This window comes from Nomia melanderi, chromosome 10 (genome assembly GCF_051020985.1).
Source record: "Nomia melanderi isolate GNS246 chromosome 10, iyNomMela1, whole genome shotgun sequence".
NCBI lineage: Eukaryota > Metazoa > Arthropoda > Insecta > Hymenoptera > Halictidae > Nomia > Nomia melanderi.
Window position 1 is genome coordinate 6,667,604 of NC_135008.1, and position 23,662 is coordinate 6,691,265.

Consider the following 23,662-nt stretch of genomic DNA (forward strand, 5'->3'; position numbering starts at 1 on the left):
ATCTGTCTTGACCTACATAGTACTTATTAGATCACGAATTTCACGTAGAACTTGTCAGGATAAAGAAATGTCGGATGTTACGAGTCGTTCAAGCGATGAAATGACACTCTGTGTGTTTTACTTGACAAAAAAAGGCCGCAAAAAGGAATAAAGCACAGATACACCGCAACAAAATAGTATCGATCATGTAGCTAGATCGAAGTGGTATCCTGATCGAAGAGATAGTTCGCTGGCAGAGGGAAGACGATCGGATGTCGCTGTAGATCATTCCGGTCTGGCGTTAAATAACGATCAGGCCGGAGGTTCGAGCGGAACCCGCGCAAATTAAGTAATTTCGTTCTGTGCGGGGTGTTACTCGAACCGGTGAATGGAAATGGATGAAGACATTATCGATCCTGCGATCTGCCGGTCGTTCGTTATTCGGTGTCCAGTCCATGCGTGCGTCGCGCCGCTGGTTTCGCCGTCGGTTTCACCGCTGGTTTCGCCGCCGGTGCCTGAATGCATCCAATCACAAGTAAATATATTTCTATGACGGTCTAGCCGACCGCCGCCGGTCCATTTGGACGTCTTTGTTCGTTTAATTGGCGCCCGCGCGTTCTGCGGTCCGATCCTACGGGACCGAATAGGCACCGACGGGGTCCCGTCTTGCCGTTCGTTCCTAGGATCCGATTAATTCCGCGCGTCGGCTGATAATTTATGGCCAGCTATGTGTTACGCTCTGCACCTTCCTCTCTCTCTCTCTGCTCGTTTCACGGCGAAACCTCTTCGTATCTGTCACACCTTCCTCTAATTGCTCCGAACACGCGAGAATTGAGACCGGAACCCTGGAGGGTGGGGACCACTATCCTTAGTTGCTCTTTACGCGATTCCAAGAATATCGACGAATCGTAGAAAACTTGATCGCTGGACTCAACCGACGGGAACGACGAACTTCGAATGGGAAAGGACTCGGCTCCAATAAGAGGATACGGCTCCTCATAATTTATGGACGGGAATTGTTACCCTATTCTCGTTCGGTGACCGAAATTGGCCCTTGATCAGCGAATTCGTGTCGGCGAATCCCTCGTCCGAGAGCTGTCTAACATTCTTGCCACTTCCTTTCGTTGGGTATCGAGAAATAAATCTATTTGTTCGTGTCGTGTAACGGCCACAGAGAACCTCGATGAATGACTAATTATGACCCGAGGCGCTATCGTTTCGATGAACGCGACCGCCAGGAAAATTTCGACTCGTTTCGTCGCAAAATATCCTTTTATCCCTCGATCGCGGACCGTTGATCCGGATTCCCGTTTCCGTGTAAACCGCTGGTGCAATTAGCGCGCGACCAGCGACCGAAAGAAGCTTGACGACGTACACCCGGGGAAAATCGGGGGGATATGGGGACACCGCACGGTAGGTGGGATTAGCATAATGCGCGGAACCGGCGATCGGACGTGGAACAGCTCGATTGTGGTTAGTTAATGGCCGGTCGAGTAGTCATTATTCTCGTGCGGCAATACGCTGCGATCGTTAAGGCAAACCTTACCGCGCAACCTAGCGGCCCGATCGCATATATAAATTATTATTGTGCGGCCAACAAGGTGTATCGATGGGCGGTCGCAATAGTGTCGCACGTCGACGCCCATGTTCAGCTGTTCAACACCGTGCCTTCGCCTTTTCACGGCGCGTATTTACGCGGCCCGCGTAAATCGCCGTTGCTTTTGTCGCGGCTGACCTCTGCGCGCCACCTGTGATCTCCGATAAAGAGGGAAAGCACGCAGATAACCAGCCGCGATTAACTCTTTCCGTTGTTGCGCGCGAGATGGAAAAGTTCCATGCGACAAATGGAAAGCAAATGTAACCGTGATTCGACGACGACGGATAAACGAGCTTGACGACGGTAGTGTAGGATTTTATTGTACGACATTTTTATAGGATGAACAGCCGTTTAGAGACGCGAAGCGTCTATCGTACGGCAGAAAGGAGTTGGGAACGTTCAAAATTTGCTAACGGGATATCAGAGAGTTCGGCCCGTTAGTCGACTGAGGAGCTATTATGTTTCGTAATAATAATATTTTCATCCCCGAAATTGCTGGAAAACATAGAAATGAAAACGATCGTGTATCCACCTCGAAAACCGTAGCGAAAGCGCCCTGGGATATCATTTTACGGACGAGAAATTGAATGTTTCATCTCGAATAACGATGCCCAGCGTGAATAACGAAATACACGTCGATATTTTATTTCGATGGAACATTAAAACTCCCGTCGCCGCGTTACCGATACGCGGCTTCAACGAAAGTTTTAGAAAAGTCCACGGGGGAATGCGGCGGAAGTCAAGCGTAACGCGAACGTTCGCGATTCGTTATGATCTATGAAAGATCGATAATCGCAGCGAATTCGCGCGAACGGTCTCTCGTTAACTTTCATCGATCGGCCAGGTATGCGGAGCCGATTTGTCACCGGTCCCAACGAATGTCAAAGCTAATTGAATTTGATCGGTCGACGACTCGTGAAGTATTACGTTACGCCGCGTCGCGGCGACAATAGACATGATTTGTCGCCGTTGCAATCCTCCGTTTCGCTCCTTTGTTTTCTATCCATTTTCATAATTGCGCGAGGTCGTCCATTGTCGATTCACAACGGTCGATCCTTCGCTCCTACCGCCTCTTTCGTTCATCGCAGCGAACGAAAGCGACGCGGCAACGTTAACGAGTAAATTCGTCTTAGAAAATTCCAAGCAGCGGTTCGCTCGTGAAAATGGAAACGCGCGTTCGCGGCGATTATTATCAATCCCATTCGGTAACACGAATCGCGATTAAACCTTTCGACCTGCGGGTTTCTGCAACGTTGCGACAAACCACATTGCGGAACGCGAATGAACCCTTCATCGTGCGGGCCAGTGTTCCCGCAACGATTATCAACGAAGTATCCGATCCATTGGAAGAGCGTCCATAACTATTAGAGTACCGATTATCTCGCGGCGGACACGTGTGGCCGCGTATATAAAATTTGAATTAGAAACGCGTCAACGGCCCCGCCGATCGATAGGGGGGTTTTAAATCAACCGGCGTTCCAGGGGATTCTCGCCTACTTATCAATTCGTACGCATGGACCCTTCGTTCCCACGCGGCGTGTAAAAGCTGCTCGCCAGTTTCATCAGGTTCGAGGAAGAAACGTGATTCTCTTTCACCGTTCCTATATTTTTCGAACTATCTCCGCCCGGAACTTTCAGCCCCCGAAGTGTCGACCCAGATGTAGCAGATAGAATTGTTCGAGTACCCGGCGAAAGCTCTACTCGGCTCGAATACATGAACAGAGTCGAGGGTTGACATAGTTCTGGACGCTCTCGGCCCGCGGAATCATCCTTCCTCCCGGCTCAAATTTCAATTCGAGTTGAATTTAGGCTAGTGGTTCTCGACGAGTCTAATCGGCCGGCTCGATTCACGGCGGGACCGAGAGCTTAATTGTCGTAATCTCCTCTTTTCAGATGATATTATTCGTAGTTCGCCGGCGATAGAAGCCGCGCCGGGGAGACCGGGCCGCGACGGACCCGGGATTCCGAGATTCCGAACGATTTTCGATGAAACGCGCGCGACAAGGCCGCTGCCGGCAGCCGCGCGCAATCGGCGCGGCAGAAGTGGCAATCGCGAAACGATATATCGAACCCGGTACCGGGATTATGCCCTTCCGCCGCGGCTCGATTTATTAACGAGCCGATAAATTATTCTAAATGTCAATTGCGCGATACCGTTCGCGCTGCCATTCGCCGATTAATCGCGCGAAGGATCGCGACAATGACGTCACGCGCCGCCGATCGATCGGTCGTTCCTCTTGCCAGAAGACAAGACGCATTAACAGCGAACATGGGTGTGTACACTTGTCACGACACCACAATAACGCCGGGGACGTGGAGGGAGGCCGGGGTTGCGTCCATGAACCCCACCGAGGAACCCTTTTGCGCGGAGAATCGATCGGCGTGTTGTTTCCTTTGCAGGAATTATAAGGGTGCGCGCACCGAGATCACAATTGATTCATATTTTAGTTCGCGCGTTGTGAAACCGATTTATTTAACATGTTCACTGCCACGGTGGTCACCGAAGAGTAGTTACTGGGAAATAATTGTAATTCGTAAGACAACTGATGCCGAATAAAAATGCTTAGTAGGATAAATAACTAAATAATGCTGTAAATATCGATATAACAAAGAATCGATGATCTTCCTTTCTATCTTTGCTACGAAGGAATAATTGATACGTAATAATTTTTCGTGGCAGTCAACGTGTTAATGACTTCTTACAGGAACATCTATCATCTTTTCGATAATCCCGAAGAAGGAATCGGAACGGGGACGACTCGACGTACTCGGTAGTTCTAGTGTTAATTTCTCGAGTTCTCTGTCATCACCGCGCTCGTTAATCATTATCAATCGACGGCTGAGATCGTTTTCTCGTTACGAATTTTCATTTAGCCGTCAAATGTCTGGTTCGGACGGTTCAGAGTTCGAGGAAAGAAAAGTCGAAAACAATCGGTTCGCGTGATTCTTTAGATGAATAATTCCTGACTAGATTCCATCGGTTGTTAGCCGTTTGTTTGCAAATGCTTAACGTTGAATGGTAGATCGTCGATCACCGTAATCGCGTTCGTTGATAGAAAAGTGATCCATCTGTCCATTGTCGTCGCTTAACCGTGAACGATCCGGACATCGATGAACCGCGGTTTTATAAGCTTCGGAGTCATTCCTCAAGAATCCGTGCGGTGTATCGGAACTCATTCACCTTCGCCCCTTCGGGGCATAAATCGTGCGCGCCTTCCTTTCGTTACACGCGTTTTCTGTCAGGTACAACAGGAATACAAAGCGACGAGATCGTGACCGGTGAACAACGGTCGCGTTTATTTCATCCGTGACAGTAATCGGTCCATTCAGCATCGAGGAACGTAACACCTTGATCGGTAGAGTTCGCGGAATCCGTACCAAGGCGGACGGAGCGAGAGTAACGAGATCAAGGAATGCTTCCATCGCTTTAGCGAATCGTCGCGCGAGCATCGATCGCTCTATAACCACCACTTCGACGAAGAAACAATCGTACCTAGAACCTCTTTATAATTCCAGGCGCAACCTGGAAAATCGACGAAAAGCTAAAAGCTCGAACTCTTAATAAAAAGTTTCCGAAACGTTAGAAATATTCCCGTCAAGTCTATCGAACGTGTCTTTATTAAAACTAGAGACAGACTGTTATGATTACTTGTCGGTTCTGTCGGACTAAAAATAGAACAACAAGAAATTTACCGGGGACCTGACTTTTTTGAAGCAGTGACAAGACCGCTGAAACTACCCTACAGCCACGTAGTCATTACTGTAATTAATTACGTCGTCGATCAATCACGGTGACATTAAAAACGACGCACAGCAGGGACGATCAAGAGTGATCGATATTGGGCCCGAGGCCATTAAACTAATCCCTAATAAACACACGAACGAGGGTCGCCTTTTTTTTCAACAAAAAGGAAAAGGAAAACAGCAGTCTTCTCAGCTTCGCAGTGTCTCTCCTCGGATTCGCGGAGCATACGTTCGGGATCCGCAATTCGTAATGCTATCGAGGGAAAAGGAGGTTCTTGTTTGTACGTTGCGAGTGCAATCAACAAATTTAGAATACACCCTGCACCGATGTTCTCATCGCGTTGATCCCGAATAATGGGTCCCCAGCTGGATCCATTTGAAATTATATTAACCGCGAGGATACTAAAAACGGAGAATAAAGCTTCAGCTTCTCCCGCGCGGCGGAACCTCGTGATTTCTAGATAAAAGGCACGCGAGTTCGTATTCCTTGGGGTTGCTTTCACAGGGATGGCACGGTGAATAGAGCTGCATAAAGGGCGAGCAAACAGAGAGAGGGATACCGAGGGGATCGACGTTGGAAGAAGAGAAGAAGAGCAGCGGCAGAAGGAAGAGGCGGATGAGGTGGCGGCGGCGGTGGAGGAGGAGGAGAAAGAGGAAGGGGGCAAGGATCTCGATGATGATAAATGCTTCCTGTGGAGGAACGTGATTTATGCCGTCATTAGAATAGTCGCCACGAACCTCCCGTGTGGGTGGTACATAATGATCGCTACCACGTAGTACCTATGTACGTATACGTTCTCGTCGGCTATTCGAGGAGCTACCGCTCGACAAAAAAGGCTCCCGTTGCACGATGATTGCGACGCCCATAAACACTGTCCGCGTCGTTGCATTGGTCGCTTATTACCCAGCCGGCGTTCCGTCAGATTTTTCGGATCCCCGTCGCGTTCCCATCTCCGCTGCTGGCATCCGCGGCGATCGTTTCGTTCGAGGATTGTCGTCGACTCGACCGCTCCGAGACGTGGAACCCTCGGATGCCTGGAATTCCGGATACGTACGAGCCGTTGGAAATATCCGTGAATCATGACGATTTTCCTTTGTAAAGTAGCTACGCGCGTTCTCGAAACGTTGCCTCGCTAACAACTCCTGTCCAGGCGGTCGGAATGCAACTGCGACGGAGTTCCGATACGATTTAATCCGGGCCCCGCTGAAATCGAAGCGCCCGCCGGGTGTACCCCTATCAGGATTCCTCGGAAGAGAAAAGTGGCGCGTTCGATTCTATTTCGAAAGGGAGGGATCCCGAGTAATTCCTGGTTACTGGAGCCCGTTCTAGCCCCGCTTATCGAGGATTACCGGACTCCGGTGTGTTTCGTTTATCGTTGCCCCTCGATCGGCGCAATACAAAGATGACGTCGATCCATTCGCCGGGCTCTCATCGACGGTTTTTTCTTTTCGCCGGCGGAGGAGCCGGGTTTGGACGGTCAATTAAAAGGGTAATTGCCGAAAGTAATAAGGACCACCCATCGTACCTTTAGATCCGGCGGAATAGATACGCGTTAATTGAAGGAAGTGGGCAGCACTTCCCTGATTACCTATTACCGGTAATTATATGTTCGCCGAGTGTGTTCGAATCCGTCGCGGCGCGGCGCTCACTCTGAAACCAGTTCCCCTACAGCGGAGAACATTGAATCAAATTGCGTGCTCGTGTGCACGCGTCCTGTACACGAATTCACGCCTCCTAACCTTTCGCTACCGGGTAGACGCACTCGTAAATAATTGGTCCGCGGTGTACGTGGTCATTGCGTGGACGCCGCCGCCGCCGTTCGCTTTCGGTTCGACGTCGTCCGTTCGGAACCGGCGCGGTCCGTTCCGAACGGAACGGTTCTTTCACGACCGTGGATCGTAATTCAATTTCTCGCTCGGCGGCGAATTCGAGGACCGACCTAACTTCGGCCTGTATCGATCGACCGAGAGGGACAGAGAGGGAGCGCACTGGATTCGGAGTAACGTTCCACCAACCTTAATATCCCTCGCCAGCGCCCACCTCTCATCCGAAGTGTATTCTCCTCTAGGTAGCAAACAACAAGCGGAGAACTTTTGTTCCAGCTTCGCCCTCGGAATACGAAAATACGGTCGCATAACTTCTTCTTTACGGCAAATTGCCCGGTTAAATGCAAAGCAAAGGTTTATTTGGAGATTTACGTCGCGCTTCCTTTAAACTTCGATATTTTTTCGTATTTACGGGGACGTCCGCGCGGCAGCTCGGAATTTCATTCGTGTAGACTGCTCGATGCCGGCGGCAGTATGTAACCGGAATGCGGATTTTTATGCGTTTATATCGAACACGAGTACCAGAAACATGATAAAGCATAAAATACTTTTAGCTCCGGCGATTTTCTTCTTTCATTCGTTCCTTATTTTCCTCGTCCCTTCTGGAACGTCTAATAAATTCCGCTTTCCCTCGTCAACCGTCTCAGCGTCCGTAACTTCCGTCGTCGAGCCGTTGAAGAAGCGATTCCCGAACGTGACCATTTATCAAACCCGCGGATGATTTAGGCCGGGGCTCGATGCTACAAACTTGGAACACTTTTCAAAGCAACGTCGTGATTCACGTTTAAAATAGCGACGCCGTCGGCTCACGTTCCGCGAAAAATTCCGGAGAAATTAAATCAACGAACGATCCCGGGTACGATTTAGTGCCTCGCCGTCTCTCGTTACCCCGGGGTACGTAGCCGTAAATAACCGAAGCGGTTTATTAGATCGGGTTTATAAGCAGTTTATAAACGCGTCATGTCGAGCTTCTTGTTTTTCCGTGACCCATCTTGTGTTTCAATTGGCGGCGGAACAGAATCGCCTACAACGGTGCCTTGGCTTCGGGCTGCTGTTAACCGTGAAATAATTCCCTCGAGCGGTAGTCGAAGAGCGGCACAGTGGTTCGCAAACGTCGCTTTCCCTCTATCGTGGCTTTAAATTGAATTTATCTGATGGATTGCGAGGGAAGGCTGGCCAGTAAGTGCAAAGTTCGCCGAAACACCTGGCCCGATTCTTAAATTCGTTGATTTCGAATTTATTCGAGCGATACGTTGGAAATTCAGTGACAAGCTGGCACCTAGCTAGTCGAAAAGCTCTGTTAACCTAGCTAGCTTAAGGGCATATTCTCAAATTAGAGTCGACCTTCTCTCGAGCCCAGTCTTTAGCTCATTGTCCTCTTTCGTTCGGGGATCGCGAGGATTTTCCCTTGTCCCGTTGAACTTTCAGCTTGTGGATAGTCAACACGGACGTCGGAGAACTATTATACCTCGATTCGCGAGCGTAGTTCTAATAATTGATCTTCAGCCGAGCCTAGGGTTGAATCCACAGTCTAGTCTCAACCTACTTCTTCCCGACGTCGTTCAGTGGATCGCGGCGAATCGGTTGGAGCGTCTAGTTGTTCGTCATTCGCTGCGAGGGAAGCGTCAGTGGCAGTAGATGCATGCCCAAGGCGCATTTCGCAGTCGTCGTGACCGAGCCTATCGCGGCTCGCGATCATTCCTGGAAATTTAATAGACACGTCCTGCCTCTCCGGATCCTTGATCCTTCGACGACGATAGGCCGGCGTCAGGGACTCGGCGCAATTCGAGATAACGGATAAAGAAGCCACACCTTTCGGGCCGCCGACGATGCCCGCCGCCGCCATCCTCCGTCCCCCTTTGTTTGTTATTTTCCTGGCGCGTGAATCGTCGCCCGTAGCTCCGCGCGAGCGATCGGTCTGCCCTGCGAAGCTCGCGTGCACGGGATTATCGTCGCTGATAACGGTACAGCAACCCGTCCTCATCCGATACGTTTGTTCGATAAGGAAATTTGTTACCGCGCGGATCGCCGGAGCGGTTAGAAGGAAATATTCGGTTTATCGTCCAGCGACGGACGCGGACGTTCCGATCGAATTACGATCGGAACTTGTACACCATCGAACTCCACGCGCGTCCGACGATTTCCGAGACACGTCGTCGTATTTTACCGGCACTACGCGCCACTCGGTAATCTCAGGTCGATCCGTCGTGCTCGAAAAGCGAGGCGATCGGGCGATAGAGGTTACCGGGGGCCAGGTTGGTCCGATTGGATGCCGGTATGGAGACATTATCGTAATTGACTACTCCTCCGGCAGCCTCGAAGTTGCCCCGACCGTCCAATAAACGTAATGTCAGCTTTTGGTGTGTCCCGCGGGCCACGCGAGGTGACAAAGGATTCACGGTATAGCATCTTGCCGTGGATCCCGGCGAGAGGGTGGTCCGGGGGTGTCAAATTCAATTCTAACTAACGTTAAGCGGTCGGAATCGGGGGCACGCCGGTGAATTAACCCGGCAGATAATGCCATTACCATGGGAAGCCGGAAATTACTGAACATTACGTATCGACGCCAATTACACTTGCATGCGCACAGATGCCTGCATGCGACCCGAAACGATTACTTCATTTACATGCCGCGTAAATACACGCGGATCTGCCGGCCGCGGCTGCGCGGCCGTACGGATCGCGGCCGATCACGGGGATCGAGGCAGCGCTAATCGATTCGCCGGAAAATTATATTCCGAAGGAGACCTCTTGTCCAGGGAATACGACGGCGCACAAACGGATTTGACGGTCACGCTGCTTATTATCAGTCGTTAAACGCAGGCCCGAATTAATGCCTCCCGCGGCGTCGCATTATCATAACACCACGGGCTGCAGCTGTTGCTGAAATTTCTCACGGTCCACACACGTCCACGGTTTACTGTCCATTGCGAGCGCCATTCGCTCCGCGGGTTCTTCGTGATGTCTCGATTCGCGCGAGATTCGCGGCGTTTTCAAGCGAGTCGACCGACCTCGCCGGTTCCAAGGGGATAAATTTCACGACGCGTCTACGATCGTTACACGTTTTAATCCCGCGAGAAACGCGCGCATCGACGCGTCCTCCGTCGATTATAAAAAAGGTATAACGCCGGTGCGTAAAGCATCGCCGTTGCGAAATCTAAAAATTCAATTGCGCCGAGGTCGAAATTGAATTTATTAATGGCCGATATCAATTGCAACAGCAACAATAATTCCGCCTGCTCGAAATTCGATGTATCCACGTTGAAATACGATGAAATACGCATCCACGGGAAATTTACATTTTCATTCGATCCATTGTGCTTCCCGATAAATATTTTACAATGTCCGGGGATCGTAAATTAACGGGGAAGAATGGCAGATCGATCAAACCGGGCGCGAATAAAAACGGAACGGTCCGAATTTTGCCGGGCGTGCCCCGTTGACGCGGGGCCGAGACAGGTGCTTAAATTTGTCGAGATTTCAATTGGCGCGCTTTACGATTAGGTGGAATTTAGAGTTCGGTTGAGCCGCAAATACGACCGGGACTCGCGATGTTAACTTTTACTGCAGTTTCCCCCTGGTGAAACGTCCGCGCGCGCGCACTCTTGGCGTCTCTGTTCCGACGGGTTTACGGCGCAATAAAACGGAATATCACAGGTACAAGAAATACGTGATACCGTGGGGAACTGTTACGCGTATCGGATGCTTGCACGTGGCCACCGGCGATTTCAAGGAGAAATTAGCAACAAAGTATGCCGCTACTGTTCCTTCGGCAAGGATCTATGATAATTTTTCGCGTGCAGCACCTGCCGCGCGCCGCGAATTACTATTCCCCCTACGTCCCGGAGCCAGCTTAGCGAGACGCTATCGCGATTCACGCGACTCCTGCGAGAGATATGATCTTGCGATCGAAAATTCACGGGGCGAGAAAGAGGTGAGAAATTTCGCACCGATTCCGCGATAGACGACCGCTCGAAGGGAGCTCCTCGCGCTCTCTACATCTCCAGAGGGTGTTTTAAACTTTCACGACTGCACCGTCTTATCGATAAAGCGTTTAATCTTATCGGCTTGTCTTCGGGCTTGTCGGGTAAAGAAAATTTCGGATTCCCGCGATACGTTGCCAGCGCCGAACGTGGTAGGCGGTGTACGCCGCCGCGGGAAAATTGAGCAATTACATGGTATTGCGTGAGACCATGTCCTTTATGTAAACGGGTATTTTCTCGGCTTGCCTGTGTTCTCTCGTTGGCAAGCTTTAGTCACGCGTTGCCGTCGAAACGAACACGAATAAGAAATCCGTACACAATAGTACGCTTCCATCGCGTATCCTTCTGTTTCGTAAAAACACTCGATGATAATGGTAACCCTCGAGCAAGATTATCTAATCAAATACTCGATACCAAGCTTCGTGTAATGCATCAATTTCCCATTGCATCACCTTCGAAAAACGTCTTTCCTATTTCATTAGAAAGCGACACGTATTCGTTGCAATACGATTTGTCTACCAGGAGGGTTAACAGACCGCCGCTTCGTTGCTGCGATCGTCGCGGTTGATAAGTCCGACGATCTGTTCCGCGCTCACTCATCCCGAGGCGGCGTGTTGCAGGACAACAAGGAAGCGCGCGGAGTCCCTGGAACAATGGGAGTCAGTATTGCAAACGGAGGCTCGCAAAAAGACACTGGCACGAATTCGCCCGGGTGCCGCGAACGCAGACGAGTCGCCTCTAGGCGTGTGCGTTTACAGGTGGACGTGGTCTAGGTGCGCCGTCATAAATCTGCCAAGCCGTGGCAAATTAAATCATTATCTAGAAGCTGCGAGCAATTTGCGCCGATGCATGCGCCGTGGCTCCTCCCTCTTCCATATCCGCTCGCTCCTCTTTCTTCTCCTCGTCCTCTCCTCGTTCGCCTACTTCTTCTGCTTCACCTATTGTTCTTCGGCTCCTTTTTCCCGCGTTCCTCGCTCCGCTAGCCATCGCCGCCTCCGCACTCTTCCCTCTTTCATCTTTCCTCTTTCTTTAACGGCGTTACCGCGATTTCACGCTCGCCCCCTCCTGCCCCCGCCGCGCCGCGGCGGGTCGAACTTTCCCCGAAGTTCCAGCCGCGTTACCGCAGCAGCCGCCGCGTGTACGGGATATGCGTTAATATTCGTAAATTTCGCCTTTCGGTTTTGCAACACGGGGAAACTATTCCGCGCGCCCGCCCCCACCTCCACCGCCTCACTTAGAAATGTAATTTCGCGGAGCCGAATCCGCGGGATCCGTGCCGTTTTAAGTGGAACTGCAACTGCCACCAATTGGGGCTGCTTTATAGGCGCCCCTCGACTGCCGGGAGAAAGAAACACGACGGCGAGAAGATTGCTACGGTGTTAAATATACGCCGGAGACGTTTGAATTCGTTACGTTTCGGAAACGAGCAGGCGTGTTTACTTTCTCGACCCCGTTATACGAGGAGAGGATATTGTAAGGGAGAACGGCTCTCGCCGGAGACGAAAGTCGAAGATTGCCGCTGCGAGCCGAGCGCACGCGGAATGTCGTGTGGGTTTTTATTATGAAGTTAGATGAGTACAGAGATCGAGGATTTTTCAGTTGGAATTTTCATGGAAAGTTGATAATTAGTAACGATAATGCGGCGATGGAAAGCGTCCACGAACACGAGCAACGTCAACGGTTGAGGGATTAGGGATTAGTGAAACGAGAACGTTCTGGTCAGACCACGCACGGGAAAGTCGCGGTGCGGAGCGAGCGAGATACGCATACTCGCCGGTCTGATGCGCATTATAAATTTCATGGGAATAAACTTCCTTCGAGAAGGTACAAATTAGTAATCATTTATAATTTCACGTTATCTGCGGCAACCTTATAAACACGATGTATCGTGCGCTATTCGTTTTAACGATCGCGTGTGTTTTCTTTGAAATTCGCCTCCCCGCCACGTACTAACTTTAGCATACGTTATCTGGCACGTAACGCCGCGAACGAACGTAGATAAAGCGCAAGAAAGACGGAACGGGAGATCGAAAGTTATTTTGCCCAGGCAAGATAGATAGCTGCGCCCCCCCCGAGTCTCTTAAATTGAATAATATTGCGCCGGGGATTGAAAAGTTGCCTTCGCTGGAAATAGTTAATTGATATTAACGCCGGGACTCAAGCGATCCTTGAAAATTGAAGCGTTTAATATCGTTTTAATCTTCTCTTTGTATCCGTACGTTCGAGGCAGCCGGCGAAACGATACATAATACAGCGTTTCTCAAATAATCAACGACCAGCCGGAGTAAATTGTTTCGTTCGTGTTCAGATTACCAGCGGAGTACGGCGCGAGGTGATCTTTCCGGTCGCGGAGAAAATTTAAGTAGAGCATCCGTACGATACATCGGACACCGGGGAAACGAATGCCACTCCCGTTGACCCTTTCTACTCGCGTGTCGCGAAGGCGTTGCGTATAGAGTTCGCGATCGCGATGATCCACCGTCGACGGATCTTCTGTATGAAACGGCGAAGAACGATTGCAGAGAGAAAATAAAACTCACCAGACCGTCGCAGGCGGACAGGGCGACTTGGGAGTTGATCTGGCCATGAATGAAGCCTCGATAATGGCACTTGCTGGAGCGATTTTTCGGTCGGGCGCGCACGTGCACGTCACGTTTCCGTCTTTCGACCACCATCCCCGGCCCAATGAAGTTGTCCACGGCGATCAGCTCGATATGGTACTCGTTACCGGCGACTGACAGTCGATAGTGAACCACTGGTCCATCCTCGTGGTGGTGGTGGGTCACGTTGTGGGAGATAAGCTCCCCCCTGTGGGTCACTTTCCGTGGTATCACGATCTCGTGCTCGTGAACGTGTTCCTTTGAAGTGTATATACCTGAAGCGAGAACGATTCCAGTGAGTTTCTGTTCGCTGCTGTTTCCCACCGGTAACGTAAAGCAGCGGTTTATACGAGAGAAACGTTGACGTTAAGACTACTAAGACGACCGACCGCTGACTTCTTTTATAATGATCGAAAAAATACAGCGGATTTTCTGGGAAATTTTTGAAACGATAACGTGCCAATGAAACTCGATCGTAATCTCAATGAATGTATTGAGATTTCATGGTTTGAAAGCAACGGACTAATCGATTCGACTGCTCGGTAATTCCCAGTGTTAACCGTAAGCGGATCGAGGACATTTTTTCGGCTCCCGAGAAGCGGCTTTGCTTGCAGTGAAAACATTCGGGTAATCCAAAATTCAGCCCTGTCAACTTTCACCCCGATCGTTTAAAACGAAACAGGTTAACGTATGGAAATATTATTCGCCGCTGAAAGCCGGCGTTCTTCGGTGCGGCGGCGTTAAACCTGTTCCCTCGGTGTGATCGAAATTGAATATGAAATCGCGCGTGCGGACGCAGGGCCAGCGAGCTATTCGTCTTGCGGCGGGGCGTTCGTTTCCCTTGAAATTCATTTCGAACACGCGATAAATCTCGGTCGAACGTTCCGGCGAAGAGACAGCGCGCAGATAAAACAGTGTTATATATTTATTGACTGTTTACCGGCGGCAATATCGCTCGGGCCACTCTAGATAACGTTTATTGTAGCTCGCGTAAGTGGGCAGACCCGTAAACGCCGGCCGAAGGAGGTGCATTCGACCTCGGGGAAGGGTGTGATTGATTGCGGACATATGATGCTGCTCGGAATGATATCTCAAATAAATAATTGCCGGGACCGCTTTGCTACCGCTTCATTCGGACAGCTGTCTCGACGCGTCTGCAGAAAGATCGGATGAAGCATCGTCAGTTTCCGTTACGAGGCAAGTGATCTCCGCTTTTTTTTTCCTGTTCAAGTACACAAAATCGAACGACCGAGAGTTCCACCGCGAACGATCGTCCTTCGCGTTGAGATTCCCGCGGCGTGATCGTTGCGGGATTGCAAGCTGCGCACCGTATTGTTGTAAGTCAGCGTCGGCACTAACGACATTAACATTTTCGCGTGAAATGTCGAATAATGATTACCGTTACCGCCAGCCACAATCTCTCATTAATTCTCGTGTTCCGCACAGACAGCCGGGACACTGTAATTTGTTTTTTTCCCCTATTCCGACTCATAGACCTCGTTACGAGGGGAACTCGCCGTTGAATAGAATGTGCGAGCCAGGCAACAGTATTCATAGCGGTGTTGGATTTTTTTTCAACGTTCCTTTCCAACTTTCCTTCGACCTAACCCAAGCGGCGTTGCATTGAAAGCTACACCTTCCTCTTCTCCGTGACTCCGGCATTTCCACGTATCTTTTATTTATTCCTACCGCCTCATTACAGTCCTGTTCCAGCCATTATGGCACGCGAATGAATTAAAAATTCGGTCAGCCGGACACTGAAGGGACCGCTACGTGAATGCCGAAGGTGTTTTCCTCGCGGGCCGTTCGAGTTACACGCGGAAACGGGAGAAAATGGCTGAAACCCGCGAGAAAATGGCGACACGATCGCGGGAGCGATCTGAACGACTATCCCCACGATATCAGCGGCGTCGAGGTCAAAAGTGATGCGGAACGATGGCGCAACGAGCACAATATGAAAAGCGGCCTGTCGATCGTGTCGTGCCGGGCGACAACGCGAGGGCGAACGAACGACAGTTATGCACCGTAAAACTAGTGTAATAATTTCCGATTGATTTAATGGGTCTGCACACGTGCCCGAGTGAGAACCGTTTAGAAAGGGACCGCCGCGGATTCGATTAACGCGCCTGTTTCAGGGTTGCCATCGGTTTTCACCCGCGAGCTCGCCTTTTTTTCCCCCTTCGGCCTACAGCTCGCACGCGCGCGTGCGCACGCGATCCAAGAGAATGTCCTTACGCGCAATTTGTCAACGCGGCGTCCGGTCACCGATAAATCTCGATCGTAGATACGAGGTCGAAGGACGGAGAGGTGTTGGAGGAGTTTGAAAAGCGTTGCGCGACAGGGAATTATAACGTGTTCTGTCGTTCGCGATGTCGTAAACGGCCCTCACGCGTTGATAGATCGCAGTTTGTTTCGGTGGCCCGACTGTTTGGGCGAACAAGTCATTGTCGCTGGCTTCCGCTACCCGATATTCGATCGTCTCTTCGTTCAGCGCGGAGTTCCGCGAATAAACTGGAAGCTCGATCACTGGGCATCGTTTAGTTTTTTCCTGGTTCGTCTGTTTTCTGGTTTCTTCATTTTCTGCTTCGTGGAAGTATGTGTGCAACTAATATTCGGTTGAAATAGTAGATTTCAATTATTCATCTGCGGGTAATTTAGTTGAAGAACATCGATTTCTTTTAGGACGTTCAACCGTTCGTCATAGCCCTCTGTATAAATTATCATTTTGTTATGAATATGTTTAAGAATTTAATATCTGGTTCCGCATAGAATATTATGTCTTCAATTTCGTTTCACCGCGAATGAAAGGTTGCTCGTCAAAGGTCTCGACGTTGTAAACGGCGAACCGTCTGCCCGTCAGAAAAATCTGGAACGGTAGCGTCCGTTCCATTGAAGACGATATCCGATCTCGGTATGCAGATCGGATCGCAGCGACGTTAATTGTCAGGCCGTTCTTACATGAAGACATATTACCGGCAGCTGAAACGTGGCTGCATTCTCGACGTCCTTTCCCCGCCGTTCTTCTCGGGCAGAGGTTAACCACAATTATTCTATTAGACGTTAGATCACCGTCGACAATAGTGAACGGCCGGCGCGATCGATCGGTGTCTTTGACGAGGAACGATTCGCTCGGTGACTTCGGTGCTTCGGTTGTTTACGAGCGGTTTTTACGGTCGCTAATTCCGGAGACGAATCGGCGGAAATCGATAACGAGTTTCATTTAACGGCCGTTCGCTATTTTTATTGCTGCAACTTTACGGTCCTCGCTCTTGCGCATGAATTCTTTTCAGTATTTCTATTTACCTCATCGACCGATCGATTAATTTATTGTTTCTCGCTTCTCCTATCCACCGTGCGCCAGTAGCGTACCTCAATTTGCTTTCGGTTTTACGTACCATTGGCTCCGGTTTTCGTTTACAAACATTCATTCCCGTTGTTACTGTTTTCAGTATAGATAAAACACGCGACATTGTTATCGTTACGATTGCTACCGAAATATTTCTACCGTTAAATACTCTTGAAAAACCGAACGTTCGTTTTCTGTTCAAATACATTTAACCCGGTGCGTTGGATTGAAAAAATGGTTTCCCAGAAATCAGCAGCATTTCTCGGTGAACGGGATGCTTCACGCGGAAAGGTGCAATAATCGTGTACTCGTTTCGCACTGTTCGTCGGTTAATTTCATCTTAACATTACCATTGCCTGATTTCGGTGTTGGTAAGCTAAAGCCGACTCTCGGCGGCATCGATCTGACGCGTAGCCCGGAGGAGAATTATTCGCGCGGCACGCGGCTTATTACGAACAAACCGGAAACAGGATCTAAAATATCCCCGAAATTCCGGCGGCTTTTCGCGCGTATAAATTCCCCGCAATATATACGCTCGTCGACGAATGATAAATGTAAACCGGAGTAATTAATGAGGCGCGGTAAAGACGCGGAATTGTACGCTGCCCGTGAATGGGATTATTGCGGAATAAATGCGGATGCAGCTTGCCGCGCGAAAGAATAACGCGCGCCGTGGAATTTCGATAGAGCATCTCATCGTATCGACCGATTGATCCGCGCGTCTTCTTCCTTTTCCATCGTTGTTATTCGCGAACGATCCATTTCATCGCGCGCGCGCCCCATTTACATGTATCTCTGTCGAGGCTATGCATTCCGCGGATTTTATTACCTCGCTCCGAGGTGGTCGTCGAGGGAAACTGTGGTACTCGTAAAATGACTTAATAACGTGATCGGAGTTACCTGTTCGGCCACGGAGCAGGTAGCTTAAAGTCTCAATAAGCGGGGTATCGAGAATCTCCGAGTTCAATTATCCCCGTTCGAGTGGAGTAACGAGGGTTAAGCGCGGGGTATCCGAGGGTTATAGGGGATAATTATCGTCATGATCGGCGAGCAGCAGTCCCATCGATCTCGCCGCGGAACGCCGCGCTGTTATGGAATAAAACGTCGGATTCCCGTAAAATTCGTTGCGCCTTCGAGCTCGGATCAATCCAGCGTGGGGTGAGCGGCGGAGCTGGATGCTCTGTCGTTGATCAAGATATCGATCCCGACCGTAAAAAAGGGATTTACGACGGTTCGATTTCCATCGCGATAGTTGGTCTCTCGCGGGTGGCTGGGATCTCCGGGCCTGTAGTGCAGTAGCTTGTCAGAGAAAAATCTGAATCGACCGATCGATCGATCGATCGGGGGACGACGCTGGTGATGGTAGCGGTGGTGGTGGTGGTGGTGGTGTCGGTGGTGGTGGCAGCGGACAGCGGCGGCGGTGGTGGTGGCGACGGCTGCGGCTGCGAGCCGCTTTCCACGCTCGATACAGGTTTCTGCGATGCGGATAAATAGCTCGAGCCGGGAGAAAGAGAGAGACGGCGTCTAGTGCGTTCGGTGAACGGTATAATCATCATTATCCTATTATCATTAAAGACGGAAAAATGGCGGGCGGACCAATCAGCGTGCGCCTCGAGCGAGTCGGGGGTTAACTGCAGGTGGGGACTCCGATGAATACTCGGACCTCCCATACAGTCTCTACCTACTGCAACGATCGTGTTCACGATTCAGGACATATGGGTGCCGATCCTTCCCACACCGCGCCACACGACGCAACGTAACGCAACGTAACGCAACGCAACTCTATGAGCACCGCTCGCTGCGTACACTCGACTCGTTTAATTACATGGAATAGGATGACAGCGTCGCGTTCCTGCTTCACCTGATTACACGCTACTTACGCGTGCGGTTATTAATTAACCGATTCCACGCGACCACGGTCCTGTTCCCTTTAGGTCGGAGAATTTTTCGCGGTCGTACAGACCCACGGTTGTCGCTCGAGTTGTCGATACGTAATTGCCGATCGTAAACGTTTTAAGTACAGCATACCAACTGCCGCGCCGCGATCGGCGTTGACACTTTGCCGCGAGAATCTCGCGCGATTTATATGGCAGTACTGACTCTATCGTAAGAGTGGATTGTATTGGAACTAATTATTAATGATTTGATACAGTTATCGTCTAGCTACTGGGTTAGTGAATATCTTTATTCGACATCAATGTTCTTGTTGCGATTGTTTTTATGTAATTTGAAAGCTTCGGTCATCGGTGACCGCAACGGCAGTCAGAGTATCAATAAGTGAATCGCCCTGTAAAAAAACGTTTCGCATCGCAACGCAGGGAGTACCGAGAGAAACGTCCCTCGTGAATGAATAAACAAACCCCCGATAGCACGTCATCCTACAATCTAATTTCCGATTACGGCTTCCAACCGTCGGACGTGTTTTCGAAGAAAGTTTCAATCTTGCGAGTATAAATAGCGGCGAACGCTGGGAGATCGATGCGCGGGCCGTTCGGACGGACGTGTCTAATGCGCCCGTGCATCCGTCAAATCGAATCATCCCATTTCCCGGATTAAATTTCTCCGAATCGAAGCGAGCGGCGTCCCGGTTATGCCATCGGGGCTAGAAAAAGGCGCGACCCACCGCCGGCGGAGCGTCGAAAATAAACTCAGCCGTTGTCGGGAGGCCACCGGGATGTTCACGCAACCTTTGAATACCGGTTGCTCGCGGGTCGTAGCCTCGAACTTCCAGGAGTCAAAGTTATTAGGCGTCGGGGCGATACTTTATCGTTGATACCTGGAATTACGGCGGAAACCAGTTCCCTCGGATGACTCACTCCCGGGCCCATCTCGGGCCAATCTCGCCCCGGCCCCGCAAAAATCCTCGCCCGCCATTAGCATATACCTACTTATCGAATTCATTAAGGTACCCGCGATAGCCGCGGAAACACGCTGTACACCCGGTACCTCCCGGGCTCCGCCCCCTTCCATGCAGGAGACGTTTTTAATAAGCGCCCCTCGAACGGGAACGCTCATTTTCAGACGCTAATTGAACTTTTATAGTTATCTCGTTAGTCTCGATTACCGGGGCCACTCGCTCCGTGCCCCGGATCAGCGATCTCTATAATTTTGTGGTTTGTAAGAATTATCGAAGCGTGCAGCTCGACGTGCTCCGCTTTTCCCGTGGAATCCGACGCGTGTAACGACTCGAGCAAAGGCGACTCGGGAAACTATCGTGTATTCGCGGAACGAAGGTAAACGTGATGAAACGAATCCAACGTGGAAGTTTTCGATCGAGTTATTTTACTCTTCGCGTCTTTATCTCGCGGTGCGTCACCGATTTGCGTTGCATTCTTCGCAATACAGGAAACGTTCGAACGATCAACGTTCCGCAGAATGGATTGCGATCGATTCGACTCGGTCGGAGATCGGTAGCGTTGAAATCGACGTAAACGATCCTCCGTGTATGAATCGAGAATCATGGAAAGATCGATGCGACGGATAAGATGCTCGTTGATGCATTAATATCGCGGAGCAGGCTGGAAATAAGTATGATTTGACGAGTGAATGAATTAGACACTATTTGTAACACAGTTAAACTTTAATAACTGTGACAAATGCGCTCTCCGTGTATTGCGAGTGATTTATGCGTCCAGATGTCGACTATTCGACGATTGCTAGCGTCCTATCTGCTCGTGTATATGCGCGTCGCACGAATGTCGACACGTTCGTGTTTCTATTGGTAGTTGTACGTCGGTGGCGGTGGAAATGTAGGAGTGGTGACGTCTATTGGAGAGGGAACGCTCCGGTGGAAGACTCGTGCGTGCTGTTCGAGGATTCATGGACATCGGCTGCTTAATAAAAAATGTGAAATTCATTTGCACGTGACGCGCAGCTGCCTCGGAACTCTGGTTAACGTCTGTATCGGCTCGCGCGAGAGGACCCAAGGAGCCGACAAGAAGGAATTCCGTTTCGAGTTCGAATTCCGCGCGAATTCGCGTGTACGCCGAGCCTCTCGTCGAATTTTCTATTGAAACGGGTCGATTTTGCATGATCGTGTTCTGAATGCCGGTTTCGATACGCCGGTAGTCCGATTAACCGAGCCGAGCGTTGAAATTAGCGGAACGCCCGATGTTGGATAAAGTTTACAGTATAATAGTCAATCGGAACGCGCGCTGTAACTCGTAGTTCCGTTTCTAGCGGGATTCCATTCGTATTCGGACACGTATTCATTTACAAACGCCCAGCCGGAGTTAGTTTAACAGGTATTGAGTTTGAGCCGTCACAGCTTTAAATTTTACACGTCATTTGCGCGGCTGCGACCGTGGCCGCACCGCGCTGGACCGTCTACTGCACTGTTCCAAACTCCATGGCTCTATATTAACGCGTAACGAGTTTCAGTTAATCCATCAGCAGCGTTGCAGAGTTCCTTTGACGGGCACGCGATTTCGCGAATTAACTGCGTTATTGGTTCCCCTCGCGCGAAGAAACCGGTGCACTTTTCCGGATGGTAATTGCCGGGTAACCAGTTAATCGAATGAAAATCGCGAATTCGAAAGTACCCGGCCCGCTGGTCACCGTCGGACGTAATGGTCTTCAATCTTCCTGCGAAATGTCTCGGAAAAACGTTCAATTATTACTTGTAGAATGCGATTTTCATGTATCCGCGAGAACGGCCGGCTTCGCGTGTGCTTCGTGCGCCGCGGAACGTGCAATTATTCGCGGTGGAATAACTAATCACTGCCTCTTACTCGGAGTGTAATTTATTTTTCACCGTTTCAACGATTCAGAATTTCCTCTGTTCGCGACCTTTGGTCAACCGACCGAGTCGATCCGAGCGATTCGCTAAATACGTGCGAATAAACCTCGGGATTAATCGTTTCAGGGTAAGAAGCGGACGGTTATTCAGCGATGAGGCATTTCTTTGAACGAGTGGCAGCGCGAAGAAATCCAGCACTCGTTTCCCGTGTGCAACAGATGGCTTCGCTTATACGGGGAATTAGACGATTTCGATTGAACAAATCACGCCTCAAGGTTCCCCTCGCGTCGGCGCGGTTCAGCGCGACGCTCGTCCCTCGATCTGCCGCGATCCAAGAAACTTCGCGAAACTTTGGCTCAACTACGCGAACGTTCGAAGACCGCAGGTATGTAGAATTGTCTTCGCGGGTGGACTGTAAAATTTTCGAGCGTCGTTAGAACTCTGCAGACGGTTCGCGTCTGGGAAGTTGCGAAGTCGGCCGGTCTTAGGATGCACTCTTATCCTTTAACTTGTTGAGCGTTTCCGGCAAGAAGAAGACGTTAGCTTTAACGCCGTTAAGCGATCGGCCGTTATCCTAGATTTCTATAGTATCCTTTCAATCAGTTCCCGAATAAACGTGTCACATTAGAGACGATATCTGACGTTGGATAAGTCTCGGCTTTTAACCGGTTCACTGTGCAATTTAATTACCCGATAAACTTCAACATACAGAGTTAAAGGGAAATGACGGAGAATTACATGTTTGCTCGAAGAAATAAGCGATCAGTTGTCGAAAAAGTTAGAATCGTTTTAGGTTGCAAGATAATCAGTAGATCCGTTGAACACGGCTGTTCGGCTCACTCGAAGACAGGTTTCACACGTGAGAAAATCGGCGTGTCGTGGATAATATTTAGCGACAAAAGGGCTAATTTCAGCCGACACGGCGCGCCGAGAACGGAACGCAGTCCGTCGAGCAATTTTCCGGGTATTCATCGCAGCTCCGGTCGGAATAGGGCTGGGTCAATCAGAGACGGCGATTAATCATAGCGATACAACTTAATTATTGTCTACGCCTTCTTTAACGCGAGGCAGCGCGCCGCGCGTTCCGCTGGCTCGCAATTGTTCCTCCTCGACGACGGTGCAGAAAGGAGAATTTATCGTTCCGTCGTCGTATCCCTCGGGATCGAAGGATGGGCGATGCTTTAATGCTTTTAGAGAGCGTACGACAACTGTAAACCGTAGAGTTGTAATGTAATCAAAGGTTCGGCGACGATACGACGATGCTTTATGAAGACTGACTCGCAGGAAACACGGTTATGCAGTTCAGAACTTACAGTCGCGAGCCTCGGGGGCACAGAGGGACTGTATTCCGAATGCATCGGTGTACTCCGCGCTCGGAGATTATTCAATTATCAAAGTCGGTTTATCGGAAAACTCGGCGATTGGACGCTGGACTCGGGGAGCGTGATCGAGGGTACTTTAAGTTGCCACGAAAAAGTTACAGAGCGAAGATGAGACGAGAAGCGCCAGCTAGGTACAATATGATAAGCTTCAACATGGCTTCTCGGGGATGCTCGCTTTCAAGGCGAGACATCCGACGTTAAGTCTCCATCGTGACTATGTCTATTGATTCCATCAGGTTCACCTATGTATTGGGTCATCCTGTAAATAATCCAGTATTTTGTATTTCTTCTATTTTTTAAAATAAAGACGAACGAAACTTTTGTCAAAGTAATTGTAAGGTGTTGATAGACAATTTATAGATAACGATGGAGTATATGTTACGATTAAAAACAGTTTTGTTGATATTTATTTCTCGAAATAAAAGAAACGCGATGAACCGTGTTATTTATGGGATTGCCCAATACA

General features: G+C 50.0%; 1 protein-coding gene and 1 long non-coding RNA gene across 5 annotated transcripts in view; one reads left to right on the top strand and one right to left on the bottom strand.

The window, feature by feature from the left end:
• Positions 1–23,662, bottom strand: part of LOC116429732 (A disintegrin and metalloproteinase with thrombospondin motifs 7) — a 57,760-nt gene that overhangs the window by 15,068 nt on the left and 19,030 nt on the right. For all 3 annotated transcript variants that reach the window (XM_076371637.1, XM_076371636.1, XM_076371638.1), the window contains exon 3: positions 13,671–14,005. In XM_076371637.1, the coding sequence (XP_076227752.1) occupies positions 13,671–14,005 (335 nt within the window). The remainder of the gene's footprint in view (positions 1–13,670; positions 14,006–23,662) is intronic.
• LOC116429741 (uncharacterized) overlaps positions 1–23,662 on the top strand; it is a 41,859-nt gene that overhangs the window by 6,268 nt on the left and 11,929 nt on the right. The window contains exon 3 of one of the 2 annotated variants that reach the window (XR_004235549.2): positions 21,941–21,990. The exons of the other annotated variant lie outside the window; for it this stretch is intronic. This is a non-coding gene — a long non-coding RNA (uncharacterized LOC116429741). Of the gene's footprint in view, positions 1–21,940; positions 21,991–23,662 lie in introns of those variants that run through there. 2 annotated transcript variants of the gene reach the window in all.